This window comes from Hypanus sabinus, chromosome 24 (genome assembly GCF_030144855.1).
Source record: "Hypanus sabinus isolate sHypSab1 chromosome 24, sHypSab1.hap1, whole genome shotgun sequence".
Classification (NCBI taxonomy): domain Eukaryota; kingdom Metazoa; phylum Chordata; class Chondrichthyes; order Myliobatiformes; family Dasyatidae; genus Hypanus; species Hypanus sabinus.
In genome coordinates, this window is record NC_082729.1 from 27,134,922 (window position 1) to 27,157,460 (window position 22,539).

At 45.5% G+C, this 22,539-nt stretch overlaps 1 protein-coding gene across 1 annotated transcript in view; it reads right to left on the reverse strand.

The window, feature by feature from the left end:
* LOC132380573 (selenide, water dikinase 1-like) overlaps positions 1-21,774 on the reverse strand; it is a 24,011-nt gene extending 2,237 nt beyond the window's left edge. The window contains exons 1-7 of the mRNA XM_059949481.1: positions 21,468-21,774; positions 19,461-19,564; positions 17,433-17,540; positions 7,884-8,038; positions 7,121-7,211; positions 5,008-5,107; positions 2,101-2,313 (exon numbers count right to left, since the gene is read on the reverse strand). Of these exons, the coding sequence (XP_059805464.1) occupies positions 2,101-2,313; positions 5,008-5,107; positions 7,121-7,211; positions 7,884-8,038; positions 17,433-17,540; positions 19,461-19,564; positions 21,468-21,480 (784 nt within the window). The 5' untranslated portion in view covers positions 21,481-21,774. The remainder of the gene's footprint in view (positions 1-2,100; positions 2,314-5,007; positions 5,108-7,120; positions 7,212-7,883; positions 8,039-17,432; positions 17,541-19,460; positions 19,565-21,467) is intronic.
* Positions 21,775-22,539: the final 765 nt, after the last annotated feature.

Below are 22,539 nucleotides of genomic sequence, written 5' to 3' on the forward strand. Positions count from 1 at the left end.
AATCAGATCACTCTTCGATCCTGCTTTTGCCAACATACAGGCAGAAGCTGAAACAAGAGCGACCATATTTGACGACATCGACTGGAAAGTCTTCCATGATAAGAATGACTCCGAGTTCACAGATGCAGTCGCGTGCTTCATCCGGAAGCGCATCGACGATCTTGTCCCCCAGAAACCAGAAACCCTGGATCAATAGTTCCATGCCAGCAGCACTTACAGCACAACATCGAGCTAATATTGGCAGCGATCAACTAGAGCTCAAGAAAAGCAGCTATGATCTGTGCAAAGCTATCAAGGCTACGGAAAAATATCGGGACAAGATTGTCAAGATTCACATTGAACAGCACACATGACTTGTGGCGAGGGCTTCGCAGACTTCAAAGCCAAACGTTGTGCCTCTCTCCCAGATGAGCCCAATCGCCTCCACGTTCCGCTCGATGTCGCCAACTCTCAGCCTCTGAGGAAAGCCACTGCTACAGTCTGCAGCCTGGTCATCTCTGAGGCTGAGGTACGCAGATGTTTCCAATGGGTGGACAGTCGCAAGGCTGCAGGACCGGACGGCAACCCAGGGCGGGTACTCAGGATGTGTGCGGCACAACTGGCAGGTGTGTTTACTGACATTTTTAAACTCTCCCTCTCCTGCTTCAAATTATCCACCATGGTCTCTATACCAGAAAAGACCAAGGTAACATGCCTGAACGACTGGCATCCTGTCACACTCACCTCAATAATAAGCAAATGCTTTGAGAGGCCGGTCAACGATTACATCTGCAGCATACGACCACCCAAACTGGACCCCTTACGATTCACCCGCTGACACAACCGATCGATGGGTAATGCAATAGCTACATACTGTCCTTACACATCAAGAGAAGGAGGATGCTTATGTGAGAATGCTGTTCTTGGACTACAGTTCAGCATTCAACACCATAATTCCATCCAGGCTCAACAAGCTCAGAGACCTCGGCCTTCACCCTGCCTTGTGCAGCTGGATCCTGGACTTCCTGTCAGATCACCAGCAGGTGGGAAGAATGGGCTCCCTCACCTCTGACTCAATACAGGAGCCCCTCAGGGCTGCATACCGAGTCCCCTCCTTTACTCCCCGTATACTAATGAGTGTGTCACCACCCACAGCTCTAATCTGCTAATTAAATTTGCCAATGACACTACATTGATGGGCCTTATCTCAACAATAATGAGGCGACCTGCAGGGAACAGTTCCTACAGGCAACAGACCGTGGTGTCAAGAAAACAACCTCTCCCTCAATGTCGCAAAAACAAAGGAGCTGGTTGTGGATTACAAGAGGAATGGAGACGGGCTGACCCCTATTGACATCAATGGTGGAGATGGTAAACAGCTTCAAGTTCCTCGGCATCCACATCACTGAGGACCTCACGTGGTCTGTGCACACCAGCTGTGTGGTGAAAAAGGCACAACAGCGCCTCTTTCATCTCAGACAGTTGAGGAATGAGCCCTCAAATCCTAAGGACTTTCTACAGGGGCACAATTGAGAGCATCCTGACTGGCTGCATCACTGCCTGGTATGGGAACTGTAGCTCCCTCAATCGCAGGACTCTGCAGAGAGTGGTGCGGACAGCCCAGCACATCTGTAGTTGTGAACTTCCCACTATTCAGGACAATTACAAGGACAGGTGGGTAAAAAGGGCTCGAAGGATCATTGGGGACCCAAGTCATCCCATCCACCATCCGGGAAACGGTACCGCACCATAAAAGCCAGGACCAGCAGTCTCCAGGACAGCTTCTTCCACCAGGCCGTCAGACTGATGAACTCACGCTGATGAGTGTACTCTACATTACATTGACTGTTCTAATTATAATTAATTATTATAAACATGGCACATTTGGATGGAGACATAAAGATTTTTACTACTCATGTATCTGAATGAAGGAAGGAAGAAACAAAGTCAATACCCCCACCCACACAGCAGGAGCAGGTACTAACCACACAGCTAATAAACAGACCGTAGCACCAAGACTTTCGGCTGACCACGGCTCTTCTATTCTGCTGGTACCCTCCCACCCCGGTAGGAGATGTACCGTGGCTCCCCCGGGAAAGGTAAAGCTCCCTGCCTACTCACCAGAAGTCTCCGCTGACGTGCCGTGGAGGAGGCCGAACATGTTGCCACAAGCCTTGCTGATGGCTGCCATCTTGGCGATGATGGGGAGGTTGTGGATGACGAAGGAGACCTCGTTGCGTTGCTGCTTGGCGAGGTTCTGCGCGTGGCCCAGGATGCCGAAGCCGGTGATGTCCGTGGCCGCGTGCGCATTGAACGTGTGCATCAGTCCAGCGGCTGTGGGTGGAGGAGTACAGTCAGAAACTTTGGTCTGTATAGATCAGTGCCAAATACAATTACATCAAGGCAAAGCCATAATAGCAATTACAGATAAAGTGCTGTGTTCCTTCAATCTGGAGGAAGGTAATGTGGATGGCATGGACTAACTCCAAGTGGAGAGTGTCCCTCACACTCCTGACTCATAGATGGCGGCGAGGCAATGTGGCGGATATGGAGTGCATGGACCAACTCCACCCAGGCAAATGGGCAGTGTCCTATCACACTCCTGACTCGTAGATGATGGAAGGTATATCAACGATCCAGATGATTATGTGCTAAACTGCATTAACAACTTTGCAGTAGACACCAAGATTGTGGGCACACTGCACAGCGAGGAAGGCTACAAATCTGGAAAAGGGATCAGGACCAGCTGGAGAAATGGGTTGAAAAATGGCAAGTGGAATTTAATGAAGACATGTGAGGTGTTGCACTTTGGGAGGACAAACCAGGGCAGGGCTGACACACAGAGGAGTGTGGAAGAATCCAAAATTCCTTGAAAATTATGTCGCAGGTAGATGGGGTCGTAAAGAGGGCTTTTGGCACCTTGGCCTTCATAAATCAGAGTACAGTCGGCCCTCCTTATCCGCGAGTTCCACATACGCGAATTCAACCAACTGCGTATCGAGAAAACCCGGAAGTGCTCTTCCAGCACTTGTTGTTCGAGCATGTACAGACTTTTTTTCTTGTCATTATTCCCTAACCAATGCAGTATAACAACCATTTACATTGTATTAGGTATTATAAGTAATGCAGAGACGATTTAAAGTATATGGGAGGATGTGCGTGAGTTATCGTGGATCAGGATCGAAAAAAATCTTAAGTTCTCAGTAAGTTGGAACAGCTACATCCAGTATTATTTAGCGTCAGTCAAACATTTGTCTTAGAAAAGAATATATATTTTACCCTTCTATGCATATAAAACACTTAGAAACGTATGTATTCCAATAATTAAACCACTGCATTGCTTAGTAATAACTGTAGCTTTCATTATAGCAGGGCCTTTCTCACTTTATCCTTTAAAATTGTTCCGATCGTTGACCGACTGTAGCCTAACGCTTTTCCAATGACCGAAGGTGTTTCACCTCTTTCCAATCACTTCATTATTTCCACTTTATTTTCAAACGTGATCATGATTACTTTCATCAACAGAAACACTGCGGATTCAGGGTTCCGCTGGGTCCTAAAGTCCACCGCACTGAGACAGGTTAAATAAGGGACGAGCATCCGCGTTTTTTGGTCTCCGCGAGGGGTCCCAGAACCAATCCCTCGTGGATAAGGAGGGCCAACAGTACCGAGTGCAGGAATTGGGATGCTACAATGAAGTTGTATGAGACAGCAATGAGGCCAGATAGGAGTACAGTGCACCCACCATTCTGGGCACCTACCTAGGGCAAAGATAGCAACAACACTGAAAAAGTACACAGAAAATTTACAAGCATGTTGCCGAGACTTGAGTACAGGGAACAGTGAGGACTTCATTCACAGGAACACAGGAGGAAGAGAGGAGATTTGATAGAGGTATAGAAAATGATAAGGGGTTAGATCGGATAGAACAAGCAAGATAGAGTGAGACTAGAACTAAAGTTCATAGGTTAAGAGTGAAATGTGAAATACTTAAGAGCAACTGCTTTACTCAGGGGATGGCGAGAAGTGGCGGGTGTGGGTTCAGTTTCCACATTTAGGAGATATTTGGATAGGGACCTGGTTGGGAGGGCCATGGTCCGGTTGTGAATCAGTGGGACAAGAGAGAAACAACTTGGCACAAATGAGATGAGCCGGACTGAATGGTTCAGGCAGATCAAAGTCTTTCACGGAGCCAGCCTCACCTGACGACCCCACTGGGACACTGCGGACGGCATACGGACAAACCTCGACAAGGACCTTCCTCAGGAAAACTCGCAGCCTGCAAATAGGTGGAACTCATCACAGCTGTCCCGAGGGTGGCGTGTGCTTGAGCTGGGGAGAGGCCGACATTCCCACTACACAGGAAGGATCAGACATCGAGGGCTCCTCTCACTGCCAGCCAAGAGGGGCATTTGTGCTTGCTAGCAACATGTCCAGTACCAAAGGGTGACCGGAGAAACAATCAGTTCCTTTCACAGAGAGGGTGGTGGATGTTGGGAGTGTGCTGTCAGGATGGGATCACAGGAGCACCAATGTGCAGAGAATGGAGGGTTATAGACATAGTGTATCCGATTAGCTCTATCTGTCACATGTACATCGAAACGTACAGTGAAATGAATCGTTTGTGTCATCAACCAAGGTTGATGCCAGCATAGCATGTTCAGAACTACCTATCCCTTATCTCTGTCTGCTTGGAATGTGGGAGGACAATGGAGCACTCAGAGGAGACCTCATGGTCAACTGGACAAACTCCTTACAGACGATGCTGGGAATTTGAGCCTGGTTATTGGTGATAAATATAGAAAGAAGGGATTAGTCTGGTTAGGTTTGACACACCATTGTGCACGGAGGGCTAGTTCCAGTGCCGACAGCCCCCTGCCAATCCCAAGACCCATCTCCACGGGATCCATCATATCATCAGGATGTCCTGCGCTGAACACTACATATACAGAGAAAAGGTCCTGGCCAGCCCCAGAGGCTGAGCCATGCGTGTAGGGGAGGAGGGGTGACCAGCATGGAGGGAGTTACCTGTTCTGTTTAGCCGGGCCATGTTGAACATGGCTTCCTGATAGGCGAGCTCCACGTCCTCTTGGGAGACCACCAGCTTGATCTTGTTCCACTTCTCAGGCTGCGGAGAGACGGGGAGAGGCGGGGTTAGTGCTCGAGAGGAGTAGGGGGCTGAAGGGTGGGCAGCACAAAATCCACCAACTCCCACCCCAACCGTCATCCCCAGAGAGAGGAGCTCCTGGCTGAGGACAGAGCAATCAGAAATTGGGACAGAATGAGGACAATAAACCTCTTTTCTACAATAAAACAGAAGTAGAAGAAACTCAGGAAGTCCCACACCACCAGGAGCTGCTCCTTCCTTTTAACCATTAGGTTCCTGAACCCTTCTATTGGTTCTGCAACAAAAGGGGGCAGAGGAGATTTACCGGGATGCTGCCCGGATTTGGGAACATGTTTTAAGGGGAAAGGGCTTTTCTCCTTGGAGCAAAGTAGGATGAGATGTGGTTTGACAGAGCTGTCTGGATTGAGTGGACAGCCTTCTTCTCACGGCTAATATGAGTGGGTATTCTTTTAAGGTGAATGAAAGGTATAGGGTTCTTTTTAAACCCACAGAGTGGTGGGTGCATGGAACGTGTTGCCAAGGGTGGTGGTAGAGGCAGACACATTGAGGATGTTTAAGAGACCTGTAGATAGGCACATGGAGGACAGAAAAATGGAGGGTTCTGTGAGAGGGAAAGGTTAGATTAATCTTAAGAGTAGGTCAAGGGGTCTGCACAGTATCAAGGGCTGAAGGCCCTGCACTGCTCCATGTTTGTTTTGTTCAAGAACAGCTACTTCCCTTCAGCTGTTCAGTTGCTGAAACCTTCAATTATTCGGTTCTGAACAAGAGGCTGCAGAGGAGATTCACCCAGATTGTAGGGCACTTCTTCAGAGGAAAGGCTGGAGGAGCCAAGGCTTTTCTCTTTGGAGTAACAGGTGATGAGAGGGGCAACTTGCCAGAGGTGTATAAGATTATGAGAGGCATAGATAAGAGTAGACAGCCAGCATCTTTTTCCAGGGCAGCAGTAACCAATACCAGAGGAAATCCATTTGAGAGAGGAGGAATACTTAGGGGATAGTGGTGGGTGAACGTGCGGCCAAGGTCGAGACAGATACATTAATAATACTTGAGAATCTTAGACAGATAATGTGGATGATAGAAAAACAGACCATGTGGAAAGGATTGGTTATATTATGTTTTCTTTGTGTATATTGTGTAGCTTTATATACACCAGTTACAGTATTTATGAGCTGAAAACCCATACTGTGCTGTACTTTTCTATAGTCTATGGACTAACCACCTCAACCCTAATCACTACCTCAGTAAGATCGTGAGACATAAGGAACTAAATTAAGCCATTCAACCTATCAAGTCAGCTCTGCCATTCTATCAGGCCGATTAATTATTCCCCTCAATTTATTATTCCTGCCTAACCTTTGATCCCCTAACTAATCAAGAACCTATCGACCTCCACTTTATTTAAATTATCTGGCTTCCGTCTATAGCAATGAATTCTACAGATTCACCATCCTCTGGTCCTAGACTCCCCCACTACAGGAAATATCCTCTCCACACCCACTCTATCCAGGCCTTTCAATATTCAATATGTTTCAATGAGATTCCCCCACCCCACATTCTTCTAAACTCCAGTTAATACTGGGAATACTACGGGCAATAATATAGATCACTATGATTACTTTGCACAAAAAAGATGATTTTTTTGTCCTAACTCTGCTTTTTCTTGTAAAATTTATGCGTAGCTGATGTTGTCCTTGTGTATTCTGTGTGCTTGTGACTGCAGCATGCATTTTTTTTAAATTGCATCTGTACGCACACGTATTTGTGCACCAGAGAGTGAGGCTGAAAGCTGCGAGCAGCTGGAATCGGAGGGACGTGGAGATCTCGGGGGGGGGGGGGGGGGTTGGGGCGGACCTTCTGAATCACCAGCAGCTCACCCCAGTCGAAGTCGAGGTCAGACCTGCGAATCACCCGTGGGTCAGTCAGCAAAGGGATCCCCACTCCAAGATGGCACCCTCCCACACTTCTTACCCCCCCCCCCCGACAAACGCATCTCAGCGCCGTCCCGCAACTCACGTTCTCCAACCACTGGTGGCTGTTCACAGCGACCTGCGTCCCCAGAGGCTTTGTCAGCACCAGCACGTCACCCGGGACCGCGTTGTCGGGCCTTGGGAAACAACAGCAGAACATAAGAAATAGGAGCAGGTCGCCCACCTGGCCAGTCGAGCCTGCTCCGACATTCAGTAAGATCACGGCTGAGCTGGCTCGTTCTCCCCATAACCCTCGATTCTCCTGCTCTGTCTTAAATCTACTTAATGAGGTAGCCCTTGCTGCTTCCCTGGGCAGAGGATGCCACAGGTTCACTGCTCTCTGAGAAAAGCTGTTCTTCCTCATCTCCCCCCAAATCATTAGGATGTGTGCCCTGCTTCCAGTCTCACTTACCAGTGCCTCCAATATATCTTCCCTCAAGTACAGAGACCATAACTGCACGCAATACTCAAGGTGCAGCCTCAGCACTACACTGTCCATTTGCAGCACAACCTCCCTGCTCTTAAATTCAATCCCTCTGGCAATGATACCCCACTGCACCTGTGAAGCAAACTTTTGCAATTCACGCACCAGCACTCCCATGTCCCTCCGCTTAACAGCACGGTATAATCTTTCATTATTTAAATAACAATTGAATCTATTGTTTATGAACACAAAAATTTACCAGCAAGAGGGAACGGAAAGGGGTCATCATGAACCGGCAGCCAATCACTGCTGCTGGCTCTTCTGGCAGCCCCCACTATGAGAGAGAGTGCGAGAAACGCACGAGAGTGCCGCTAGCCCAACTCACATGATGAACTCATTGGGTTGGCAGACCACAGTGGCCACACCGCCAATGATGATCCACGGATTCACCACTGTCTGCCCGCCGGTCACCGAGGTGCCACCCTCCTCCGCTGCGTCCTTGAAGCCCCGGATCATCAGGGGTACCACCTTGTCCCGTTCCTGCGGCAGGCAGAGGCAGAAGAGGCCGTTAACCGCTGTCACATTGTTCCCCCACCTTCCAAGAACTGCTCCCCACCCCAACAGCGCCACTCCCAGACGCACCTTGTGGGAGGGCATCCTCACCGATCCATCCTGAGTTTCCAGATCTGCCTCCACCCCGGAGGTAGATCCAGATTCTTTTATGGGAAGAAATTTATTATTGACATGTGTTGATCGGGGTATAGAATTGTTACTTCTCTGGCAATTTCACTTTCCTCTGCTTGCTTGTAATGTTTACACTGTCACCTGTGTATATGCATAATTGTTTAGTGAATTTGCCAGTAATATAGCCAATTCTATGTTTTCTAGAAGCTTCTCAGGGCAGCACAGTAGCAGTTAGCATAACGCTTTCCTGTTGTTCTCCTGATGGGTTTCCTCCCACATTCCAAGACCCGGGTTCAATTCCTGCCGCTGCCTGTATTGCTCCCCCCCCACCCCCCGTGGAGAACTATCGGTGGGCACGTTAATCGGTCATTATACATTTTCCTGTGATTAGGATAGTACACTGGGGATCACTGGGCGGCACAGTTCGAAGGGCCAGAAGTGTCTATTCTGCGAGTACACGAAACTGGAGGCTGTCCTCGGACTGTGTTGCTCGCTGGCACAGAAGATGCATTTCACTAGATGTTTTGATGCATGTGTGACACAAAATGCCAATCTATCACATAACGCCCGTACCTTTCCATTTTCTGCACACTGGCGCTCCTGCCTAACGACTCTTTAACACCTCTATCGTATCTGCCTCCACCACCTGCCCTGCAATCCCATTCTACTACCACCCTCTGTGTGAGGACGACCCCATACATCTTTGAACTTTGCCCTGGCCACCTTAAATGCCCACCCCCCCCCCTTCAGTATCAGACATCTCACTAGCAAGCACCAAGGCCCCACTGGGCAGTGTGGGGAGCCCTCCCGTGTAGTCAGAATCTCAACCCTTGCCCCTCCGAAGCACGGGCTCTCCCTGGGCCGGCTGTGATGAGGCTGAGACGAGCACCTCCCTCCTTACAGAACAAATTTTTTTTTTAAAAGGAAGGTCCTTGTGACTTAGAGGCCTCTGCGCTCTATGGAATGTGTTCCAGCTGGGGTGCAGAGACGAACGTCAAGAGCACCTGGAGGATCATCAAAGGTGCACTTTGGTCTGCCAGATCTTACAGCCAAGAGCACTACAGCACAAGAACAGGCCCATCTGGTCCACAGCAATCTGTTATCCTGCCTAGACCCGTCCACATGCACCTGGACATTAGAAGCGCCATATCCATGTACACATCCAAATTACATTCAACGGTTATTTCTCCAAATTCCTACATGATCTATGTGTGTTCAGCTCCAAGTGGGGGTGGAGTTTCAAGATGGCGACGTAGACATCTGCCTTTTAGGCGCTCTTCATTTTTTAAGCTATAATCACCCTTTAATCAAATCTTTTCGTACTTAATTACATGGGTTGATATTTATGATTTATTTCTTTTTTAAAATAATACTTGATTTAATTTTTTCAAACTTAAAATGTCTGTACCTAAGAAATCGTCTAAAGACCCTATATCTCTCGATGCAATCTCCAGTCTTCTGGATACTAAACTGGATACTAAACTTGCAAGTCTGGAAAATAAACTTAATGCGAAAATGTCTGAACTTGAAGAAGTCGTTAGATCATTTGGTATCAAGCTTCAATCGCAGGCAGCAGATATTGAACGGCATGAAGAAAAGTTTGCAGCTCTTGACAAGATAATTTGTGAAAAAATACGTACAATCGAAACTTTGGAGGAGAAGGTACGGTCGACCGCTAAAATAGTGGAGCAGAATAAGTTTAAAATCACCGATCTTAAAAACCGATCTCGCAGACAGAACTTGCGTATTATTGGATTTCCCGAAAATGTTGAGTCTGATGACTTAACTGAATATTTCTCTAACTTATTGTGGGAAATTTTTGGCGAGGACGCTTTGCGGGTTAAACCTACTATTGATTGTGTCCACAGAGTTTCGAGATTTTCGGCTGCGAGAGACAAGCCACGAGCTGTGATTGTCCGTCTCCATTATCCTCGGGAGAAAGAGCTTTTAATTCGATTAGCTCGACAGAAAGGTATGATTTCTCACAGAAGCAACAAGTTTCGTATTGTTGAAGATTATTCATTCGAGGTGATGAGGGCGAGAATCGCTTTTAAACCGGTGATGGCAGAGATTCATTCGATTGGACTTAAACAAGCTTTAAGATACCCAGCGAATCTTAGAATTACGTTGAGTGATGACAGTCAGCGCTTCTTTAATACTCCGGAAGAAGCGAAGAAATTCGTTGAAGAATATCGGTCTTCTAGTACAATTTGAACTATGTGTTATGTTGAAGAATTTTTGGAGAGAAGACGCCATTCCGTTTTTAGGCTTTAATTTATGAAGCTGCGGTATAGCTTTTTACTTTGGTCTGTAGACCTGGTTTTTTTTATTATCATGATTTACAGATGCTCTTTTAATTTTACTACAATGTCTTTTTTCTTAATTAAGTTTTTTTCCTCTAAATTAGATATACATGTTAAGACTTTGTAATAATGATTTATTTTTTAAGATGTTGTTTCTTTTTCCCATAAGACTTTGCTTTCCGTAAGCGTTTATTTGCCTGTATTTGAGAATGGGACGAATGTTTTGAATTTTTGGACCTTTTTTTTATATATATATTGTAGTGGTTATTGAATCCTTTTTTAATCTTATTTTGATGACCTTTCTTTTAAAAAAAAAGGTTGGTGAATTTACATTTATATTCTGTAATATGGTCCTTTCAAAATGTCGTATCTTCTTCCCATAAGTCTCTGTTTTTGAAATGTCATTTTCTTATATTTGAATATGGAATCTTTTTTTAAAGGCATATTACACTATTTTAAACTTCAATGGTTATCCTTTTTTTTATTAATGATTTTTTGCTTTTTTATATTATTTTTTCATTTTGATTGATATATATTCTTTCTTTTTACAACCCTGTATTTATATCTGGGTGTTATATAGTTTATCTTTTCTTTCTTTTCGTGGAGTTGCCATCTTGAAAATGGGGGTAATATTAGTATTAGTTTGTGCGCCTGCCGCTTGGCTCTTTTTCGTGGGGTTGGGGGAGGGGGTAGGGATCTTTTTTCACGCTTTTGCTTTTTATTTTTTTGCTTTTAGTTTATGGGCCGACTTTAAATTATTAATATTGTTGAGGTGTCATGTTCTCCGGTTGCTCCTGAATCATTTTTCCTTCTTCCTGAATTATGGGTTATGTGTCTTTTTAACCTTTTATGATACACACAACTAATATTGGCATGATGGATATGCCTATTAACTTTATCTCTTGGAATACTAATGGTTTAAATCATCCGATTAAACGTAAAAAAATATTTAAAGTATTCCATAGACTAAATGCTAATATTATTTTTGCACAGGAGACCCATATTTGGAGGGAGGATAATCAACGTTTTTTTTAGGTTCTGGAAGGGTCAACAATTTCACTCAAATTGTACTGCCAAAATTAGGGGTGTGTCTATTTTTATAGACCCCCTCAATTTCGTTTACACATCATGAAATTATTTCTGATCCACAGGGCAGATTTTTGTTGATAACTGGTTCACTTTTTAATCGAAAAGTGGTTCTAGTTAATATTTATGCTCCAAACTTTGACTGCCCTGATTTTTTTTAAACGTTTATTTACTTCCCTTCCTAATCTAAATGAATATATGTTGATAATGGGTGGAGATTTCAATTGTTGTCTGAATCCTTTGATGGATAGATCTAAACCTATCCGAATTCTTCCGAATAGATCAGCCTTACTTATGAATTCTTTTATGGTTGATTCGGGAATTACTGAAATATGGCAGTTTTTGAACCCTAAAGATAAAGAATTTTCGTTCTTTTCACATGTATATCACAGTTACTCTAGAATTGATTATTTCCTTATTGATCATCGTTTATTAACGGATGTTACTGATTGTAAATATGATTCTATTACTATTTCGGATCATGCACCTTTGAAGTTATCTATCAAGATTTCGGACTTTTCCAATAATACTAGATCTTGGAGACTTAACGCTACTTTGCTTCAAGATCCAGAATTTATCACCTACATAAAACAGCAAATTGACTTGTTTTTCTCAACAAACTATACTGAAGAGATTGACAGAGAAATACTTTGGGACTCTTTTAAGGCTTTTATCCGTGGACAAATTATCTCATATTCCGTTGGTAAAAGAAAACAAAGATATTTAGATATTGCTTTATTAGTGGATAAAATTAAAGAAATTGATGATTTATTCCGTGACTCCTACCAAAGAACTTTATAGAAGAGAGTTGAGCTTCAAATGGAGCATAGCTTATTATTATCTTCTTCAATTGAGAATCAATTAATTAGGACCAGGGCTCAATTTTATATCCATAGTGATCGAACTGGTAAATTGTTAGCTAACCAATTAAAAGCTATTTCGACTAAGCGACAAATTATTAAAATTCGTAAACAAGACGGTAATCTAACTACTGATCATAAAGAAATCAATAAAACTTTTCAAGATTTTCATAAATCTTTATATCAATCAGAATTTGATGGCGATCTGTCCATGATGGATAATTTTTTTAACAATTTGAATATTCCCAAACTGACAGATGAAGATCGTAGCTTGTTCGATGCTCCTATCTCTATGGCCGAAATAGGAGAGGCCATCTCATCAATGAATTCAGGGAAAGCTCCTGGTCCTGATGGTTATATTATAGAATTTTTAAAAACATTTTCTTCTTTGCTTTCCCCTTGGTTATGTGAAATCTTTAATGATGCATTTGCTAAGAAGAGATTACCTCAATCTTTTTACGAAGCTACTATCTCTCTAATTCTTAAAAAAGATAAGGATCCTACTTGATGTGCATCTTATCGCCCTATATCACTATTAAATGTAGACTCTAAGATTCTTACAAAAATTTTAGCTATTAGGTTAGAAAAGGTACTATCACAGATTATTTCAGAAGACCAAACTGGTTTTATTAGGAATCGGTATTCCTTTTTTAATGTTAGAAAATTGATTAATATAATTTATACTTCATCACCCACAATCCCAGAATGTGTTATTTCATTAGATGCTGAAAAAGCTTTTGATAGAGTTGAATGGACATACTTATTTAACGCTTTGAGATATTTTAATTTTATATCATGGATCAAACTAATGTATTATAAACCTGTTGCTTCTGTTCTTACAAATAATTACAGATCCTCTTTTTTTCAATTATCTCGTGGTATGAGACAAGGTTGTCCCTTAAGTCCTTTATTATTTAATATCGCATTAGAACCTTTAGCCATTGCTATTCGTGAATCTCCTAATATTTTTGGTATTACCTGTAATGAGAAGTTATACAAGTTATCACTTTATGCTGATGACTTGTTATATATTTCTGACAGATCTTGACAGGTCTTTTCCCGCTATTTTATCCTTGTTGGCTCAATTTAGTAGTTTTTCTGGTTATAAACTAAACTTGGATAAGAGTGATTTATTCCCTTTAAACGCGCAAACTTTATTGAATGACAGGATACCATTTAAAGTTATTACTGATAACTTTATCTATTTAGGTATAAAAATTACCAAGAAATATAAAGATTTATTTAGACTGAATTTTTTACCTATGCTCCATCAAATTCAACAACTTACTACAAGATGGTCTCCCTTATCCTTATCATTAGTTGGTCGGATTAATGCTAATAAAATGATGATTCTACCAAAATTTTTATATTTATTTCAAGCTTTACCAATTTTTATTCCTAAATCTTTTTTTTGATAACATTGATTCAAAAATTTCCTCATTTGTGTGGCAAAATAAAAACCCCAGGTTAAGTAAAAGGCAGTTACAAAAATCTAAAAAAGATGGTGGTTTAGCTTTACCTAACTTTAGATTTTACTATTGGGTGAATAATATTCGTAACTTAATATATTGGAAATTAGATTTGGATTCATCATTGTGCCCACAGTGGGTAAATTTAGAATGCAATGAGGCACAGGGATATTCTCTATTCTCCGTTCTTGGTTCTTCTCTTCCTGCTGATTTAGTTAAATTCAATAAACAGATATCCAACCCTGTTGTCAAACATACATTACGAATTTGGTTTCAATTTCGTAAGTTTTTTACTCTGAAAAACTTTGTTCTTGATAGCCCTATTTTACTTAATTTTTTTTTCAAACCTTCTTTGACAGATCAAGCTTTTAGCATATGGAAAAGGAAAGGTATAAAATGTTTTTGTGATCTTTTTTTTGAAGGTAGTTTCATGTCTTTCGACCAACTTTCCAACAAATTTAAGTTACCTAAATCTAATTTTTTTAGATATTTACAAATCAGAATTTTTTTACATAAAGTTCTACCATCCTTCCCCAATTCAACTTCAATGGATTTTTCAGATTTGATTTTTACCTTAAATCCTTGTCAGAAGGGATTAGTGGCTTTTACTTATAATATGATTATGAAGATACAACCAGAAATATCAGGTAGAATTAAACAAGAATGGGAAAAAGAACTTCAATATAATATATCAACAGAAAAATGAGAAAAAAATTTACAAATGGTTAATTCTTCTTCTATATGTGCTGAACATGCTTTAATACAATTTAAAATTGTACATAGAGCTCATATGTCTAAAGATAAGCTTGCTTGATTCTATTCTCATATTAACCCTCAATGTGACAGATGTCATTCAGATGTGGCTTCATTGACCCATATGTTTTGGTCATGTCCCACTTTATATAACTATTGGAAGGACATATTTGCTACCATTTCCTCAATTTGGAATATCGATTTACAACCTCATTTTATTACTGCAATTTTTGGTATACCAAATGAGGATGGTAATCGGTTTTCCCCTTCAATTAGACGAATGATTGCTTTTGTAACATTAATGGCCAGAAGGTCTATATTACAAAATTGGAAAGAAGTAAATCCTCCTACCACATTTCAGTGGTTCTCTCAAACTATTTCTTAACTGAGCTTGGAAAAAATTAGAAGCACTATTTTTGACTCATCAGTTAAATTTGAAGAAACTTGGGGACCGTTCATTCGACATTTTCATATGAATTAATTTGGCCTCTTCCAGACCTTCTCTCTGTTTATTCTTGTTCTGGTATGGAGTTCCGGAGTTTTTGACACTATCATAAACTGTTATTATTGCCCTTGTTAGTTTTAGTTTAGTGTTTTTTTTTCTCAATATATATTTTTTTCTTGTATTTTTAATTTTTTTTTCTTTTGATGATTATTCTTATTTTTTTCATATATAATTATTATAGGCTTGATTGATTAATATACTTTTTTTTCTGTTGATATTTTAATAGGATATTGTTATCTTATTATTAATTTAATTTCAAGTCTATTGCACTTATAACCTATTCATTATTATGTTATGTTTTTTTTATATATGAAACTCAATAAAAAGATTGAAAAAGAAAGAAAAAAAGCTTCAAGTGGTCTATCATAAACAAAAGCAAGTTCCTAAGGAAGAAACAATTTCGAAATTATTTGATGTCCAGTATAACCTTGATAAACTGGCCTTTCGCGAATCATTCCCAAGTCCCTCTACACCACACCTTGCTGCAAGCTTTCAGCATCAAACTTTACAATTCCCAGAAACAAAGTTCTATGTCTCATTCTTGACGTTCAAAACTCTGGATTGCAAAGTCACCAGGATGAGGTAGGCTGAGAAAAAGATTCATCGCTAAGTGTATGAAAAGTCCGCTCAAGAATCTCAATAGCAGGAGGGTATGAAGCTGTCCTTGAACCTGGTGGAAGGTGTTTCAGAACTTGTACCTTCTGTCTGATGGAGGGGAGGAGAGAGAATGTCCAGGGTGGGAGGGGTCCTTCATAACACTGGCTGCCTCCCTGATCTGCTGAGAAGACCTTGTCAAAGGAGCCAAATAAAGTCTACACCGCTATTCCATCTTGGCTGATTTACTATATTTTAAATATTAAGTCGGCCCTCCTAATCCGAGTTCCGCATGCGTGAAATCAACCAACCGCAAATCAAGAAAACCTAGAAGAGTTCTTCCAGCATTGTTGTCTATCGTTCTTCGAGCATTGTTCGCCTCACATCTCGTATTAATACTTTAGTATTATTGAGCCTCCTCCAAAGCGTCCTTATTCCCCAAACAAGACAGTGTAACAACTACTGTACTGGTATTACAAGTTTTACTCGTTTGATCATTGTTCGCTGCTTGTATTGTGAGCGAGGGAAGCATGTACAATATTTTTCTTGACAATATCCCCTAAACAAGACAGTGTAACAACCATTTACATAGCATTTCCACTGTATTGTTACGTTCTATGATCGAGAGATGATTAAAAGTTTTACTCGTTTGATCATTGTTCGCCGCGCAGCTCGTTTGTTCGCTGCTTGTGTTGTGAGCGAGAGGAACATGTAGTCTTTTTCTTGTCAATATTCCCTAAACATTACAGAACAACTATTTACATAGCATTTACATTGTATTAGATATTATAAGTAATCTAGAGATGATTTAAAGTATACGGGAGGATGTGTGCAGGTTATATGCAAATACTACGCCATTTTATATAAGGGACTTGAGCATCCGCGTTTTTTGGTATCCACGGGAGGTCCCAGAGCCAATCCCTTGTGGATAAGGAGGGCCGACTGGACATTTTATTGAGATACTGCGTTAACCAGACCCTTCCAGCCCTTCAAGCTGCCCAGCAAACCTAGCCTAACCACGGGACAACTTACAATGACCAACAGGCACATCTTTGGATTGTGGGAGGAAACCCACATGGTCATGCGGAGAACGTACAAATTCCTTACATGCAGCAGTGCGAATTATCCATCTGAACCACCCCCCACCCTTTTACCTGCCTTTTCTCCCTTACTAATCAAGAACCCAACAACTTATGCTTTAAATATATCCAATGACTTCGCCTCCACACCCATCAATGGCAATGAATTCCATAGATTCAACACCCTCTGGTGGAAGAAGCTCCCCCCTCTTCTCTCTTCTAAAGAGACGTCCCAGTATTTTGAAGCTGTGACCGCTGTCCCTGGACTCCCGTACTACTGGAAACATCCACTCTATCTAGGCCAGGGCTTCCCAGCTTTTTTTGCCATGCAGCCTTACCGTTAACTGAGTTATCTGTGAACCCCTGATCTAGCCTTTGCAATGTTTAATAGGTTAATGGGTATTGGATAGAAGTGATAGGCAGGGCTGCAATTTCTCATATCACAGGCAGAGCAGTTCCTGTACCAAGACAGGATGTATCCAGCTAGGATGGTCTCGATGTATCCACCAGGTCACCCCAGTACCTTTGTGACTCATTCACCGTACAATGCAAAGGCACTCTGAGAGTGGAGGCTCCCTCACTCTCCCCTCGGCAACCTCACCTTCTCGGTCATTTTCTGGCTCACACTCAGCAGCATCAGCATGTTGTCGCACTCCGTGATGCCCATGGCGTAGAGATCGCTCAGGACATTGGCGCAGGCAATACGGCCCTGGGGCAAGGGAGAGGGAGAAGTCACATGGTTAGGACAAGGCGCTGACCGGATGCAGATGGGTCCACAACCGTGAGGGGTGAGGCAAGGCAATGTGCAGAGACCAACCCTGCGGTCATACACTGACAGACCCATCCCCACCGGTACCATACCCCGGTGTTACACAGTGACAGACCCGTCCCCACCGGTACCGTACCCCAGTGTTACAGTGACGGACCCATCCCCACCGGTACCGTACCCTGGTGTTACAGTGACGGACCCGTCCCCACCGGTACAGTACCCCGGTGTCACACACTGACAGACCCATCCCCACCGGTACCGTACCCCGGTGTCACACAGTGTCAGACCCGTCCCCACCGGTACCGTACCCCAGTGTTACAATGACAGACCCGTCCCCACCAGTACTGTACCCCCGGTGTTGCACAGTGACCCACCCCACCGGTACCATACCCCGGTGTTGCACAATGACAGACCCGTCCCCACCGGTACCGTACCCCGGTGTCACACAGTGACGGACCCGTCCCCACCGGTACCGTACCCCGGTGTCACACAGTGACGGACCCATCCCCACCGGTACCGTACCCCGATGTCACACACTGACAGACCAGTCCCCACAGGTACCGTACCCCGGTGTCACATACTGACAGACCCATCCCCACCAGTACCATACCCCGGTGTCACACACTGACAGACCCATCCCCACAGGTACCATACCCCGGTGTCACACACTGACAGACCCCTCCCCACAGGTACCATACCCCAGTGTCACACACTGACAGACCCATCCCCACCGGTACCGTACCCCAGTGTTACAATGACAGACCTGTCCCCACCGGTACCGTACCCTGGTGTCGCACAGTGACAGACCCGTCCCCACCGGTACCGTACCCCGGTGTCGCACAGTGACAGACCCGTCCCCACCAGTACCGTACCCCGGTGTCACACAGTGACGGACCCGTCCCCAACGGTACCGTACCCCAGTGTCACACAGTGGCAGACCCATCCCCACCGGTACCGTAGCCCGGTGTCACACAGTGACAGACCCGTCCCCACCGGTACCGTACCCCGGTGTCACACAGTGACAGACCTGTCCCCACCAGTACCGTACCCTGGTGTCACACAGTGACGGACCCGTCCCCACCGGTACCGTACCCCAGTGTTACAATGACAGAACTGTCCCCACCGGTACCGTACCCCAGTGTTCCAGTGACAGACCCATCCCCACCCCAACGGTACCGTACCCCGGTGTCGCACAGTGACAGACCTGTCCCCACCGGTACTGTACCCCGGTGTCGCAGTGACAGACCCGCCCCATCGGTACCGTACCCCCGGTGTTGCACAGTGACAGACCCGTCCCCATTGGCACCGTACCCCAGTGTTCCACAGTGACAGACCCATCCCCACCCCAACTGTACCGTACCCCGGTGTTCCACAGTGACAGACCCTTCCCCACCCCACCAGTACCGTACCCCGGTGTTGCACAGTGACAGACCCGCCCCATCGGTACCGTACCCCCGGTGTTACACAGTGACAGACCCGTCCCCACCAGTACCGTACCCCGGTGTCACACAGTGACAGACCCGTTCCCACCGGTACCGTACCCCAGTGTCACAGAGTTACAGACCCATCCCCACCAGTACCGTACCCCGGTGTCACACAGTGACGGACCCGACCCCACCGGTACCGTACCCCAGTGTCACAGAGTGACAGACCAGTCCCCACCGGTACCATACCCTGGGGTCACAGTGACAGTTTACACTTCACCCCTAATACAGTGCAGCCTGCAGGTTTTTATCAGTGACGTGGTGCCCAGAGCGGCTCTGAATGCGGTTCAATAGCTGGGTGTATGAAAGGAAACTCTGAAGTGAACAAATTGCCCCACCCAGTGGAAAGACGACGCAGGTAACAGCGGCAACCTACCATCATGTAGGGGTCATCAACCAGCGGGTAGAAGAAGTCTGTGGTCTGTACAAGGGAGAGGCCGCCATGCCGCAGCGGGATCACACAGGAATCCATCCCGATCCCTGCAACAGATGGTCAGCTTGATGTCAGTCCAGGCCCTGGGATCAGCCGCGCAGCAGGGGTGTGAAACCTAATGCCGTCTGCTGGTGGATATTTTGAAAGGGCAGTTCCTGCAGCCAGCAGACACTTTGAGGGCACAATGTCCGCCATGTATCTAATTTGCCCCCATTTCAGTCAACATTTGCAAAAGCTTGCTACGGGTACAACACACACACAACTCACCGTTTATAGAGCAGAATAAAACGTCACTATTTCAGACCAAGACCCTTCATTACAGCGACTCTTTGATAATGGGGTTTGGTAATTGAAACATCAATTCCCAAGAGCGGAAAAGCCTAAGTGGTGGACGCAGTCCAGTCCGTCACAGGCAAAGCCCTCCCCACCATCGACAAGGAGCAGTGTGCATCAAAGACCCTCACCATCCAGTTCACACTCTCCTCACTGCTGAAGGGAACGAGGGACAGGAGCCTCAGGCCCCTCACCACTCCCTCATCAGGAACACTTATTACCCCTCAACTATCAGGCTTCTGAAGCATTGTCAATAACTTCACTCACTCCAACATTGAACTGATTCCATTTGTATTTGTAACTTTTCTTCTTCTACACGTTGTTTCTTGTCCCTCTCTACTAGTTTTTCAATGATGCTTTTGTGTTTCTTTGTTCTGCTGTGAGTGCCTGCAAGGAAATGAACCCCCAGGCTGTGTATGGTGACATACATGCACTTTAACAGAGAGTTTACTTTGAGTTGAAAGGGCTCATTCCAATACGTTGACTGTTCATTGCCCTGCACAGACACTGCCTGGCCTGCTGGACTCCTCCAGCATTTCGTGTGCATTGCTCAAGAGTTCCCGCAGGCGGGGGAAGACACGAAGAGACTGACAGAATGCCTGGGGAGCTACTGGGCAGGGGAACCACTTCAGTGCTGCAGAATGTGCATGGAACGCAGGCGGCGCTGTTCCACCGCAGTCCCAGGGCCTAGCTGGCTAACTGGCTACACCGCCCTCAGGACAATAAGATGCACGGTGTGGGGAGGTGGGAGTGCAAGGCTGCCACTCCAAGTACACTGCACCAATATACGGCCACCTGAGAACCCACCAAGAGAAAACTCAAGCTTACCAGGCTGGAATGTAGTGTGAGCAGGGACACAAGAGAGGTTGGGAGATTGAATAGACCCTCTAATTGACAAATTACTGCAATCACCCCCCCCCACCAAGTTTTTGAGACTTCATTCTTTAAATTCAGTTGTGGGCAGATGGGCGGCCAACCTTTCAGGGAAATGGCAGTCCTGTTCGGAGGTAGGTCCCCTCCACCAAACCACAACCTCGCCATTTTCCTGGGGCAAAGTCCTCCCCCCCTTCAGCATAGAACGGGCTGCTATCCTGAGATCTTGCCGTGCACCCCCCCCCCCCATCCCCCACCACCACAAGGCTGCTATCCCCCGGCTGGGGGTCATCCAAAAACGAGGCAAGGAGCAATATTCTGATAGGGGCATTTGCAGTGACGGGGATCGATGGTGTCTGAAGTCCAAATTCCTCCCTGGATTCCATCTGGGGCAAAGGCTGCGTTCATGCCCTGCCCATCACCTGAGCCTGAACGCCCGCCTCAGGGTATCAGACCAATCCCCTTCGTACATGGGCTCCCGCCCCCAATGATTGGTGGCGCTGCCCGTCAATCAAGAGATAACCGTTCTCACTGAGTACGGCTGCTGTCAGTCAGGCGCCGACGCCTTTGGGTGGCTCGGCCAGCCATCGATCAAACCGACGTGTCATCCCCCCGTTGGTTGATCTGTCTACCTCTCGCACAATGGCACCGCGATTGGCCGGTAGGCGGCTCCGAGGCCCGGCGGGTCCACAAGCCGCACTCCGGCACGCCGAGGTCTGGGGGAGGGGGAGAAGGGGTCCTCACCGATCCGCGGCATGACGGTGCCCAGGAACTGGCTGTTGTCGTCGTCGCCGCCAGCCCCGGCGTCGGGCTGCGGCTCCGGCTCGAGTCCCTGCAGGAGTTTGAGCAGCACCTCCTGCGGGACCTTGCAGCCTCATCCTTTCAGGTCGGAGAGAGCCGTCAGCCGGAATCCCTTGTCCAGCTCGTGGTCCTCGGGGTCGAACGAGCGCTGGAAGGCCGCTGCCGCCATCGTCTCCCGGTCCGACCGGTTTCTCCTTCCCTGCTTTGAATCCCAACGGCCGCCGCCACCCACTGCGCCTGCGCCGTTCTGGGGACCGCCCTCACCTTCCCGCCCCTCCCCCCCCCGGTCTGCGCATGCGCACTAGCTTTCCCCGTTCCTCCGCGAGGGTGACCTACCAACACCACCTGTTGTAAATCTTTTCAATCCCATATTAAAATAGAATCAGTGCATTCTACTGAAAATAATAAATGTGAACATTGCATAAAAAGATGCATTATTTAATTCCCGTACACTTAAGGGAGTTTTACTGACTTCTTTTCAAAGACCGCATGGTTTGGCCCAGGCACAGCAACGGGCGATAGCGCTAATAAATATTCATATTATGCTCATTAATATGTACATATTAATACGAAGCATGTATTACTTAAACAGCTTCAGCCACACCACAATTAAATAAGTAATTTATTTAGTTTTGTTTTTGGACTCTCGACTTCAACAACATTGTTGCATCTACCTTCTCGAGGGGGTTGTGGAGAGCTGCCACCCCACTTTATCTGCTGCCTTCAGTGTGGGTAAGGGGCTGTCAGAGGAGGGAGTTCCATAATGTAGACCCAGCAATTATGGAGGAATAGATATCTGGATTGAGACTTAGGAGAGGGGTGCTTCCCAGCGCCCACTGCCCTCGGCAGAAGTGGGTCGGGTTTGGGAAGGGTTGTCAGAGGTGTTGCTGGCGAAGAACTGCTGTCCGTTCTGTAGACATTGCACTCACTTTAGTGGAGGGAGGTCACGCTCCCGACTTGTCGATGGGGGCAGGTAATGTGGCGGATGTGGTGTGCATGGACTAACTCGGCCCAG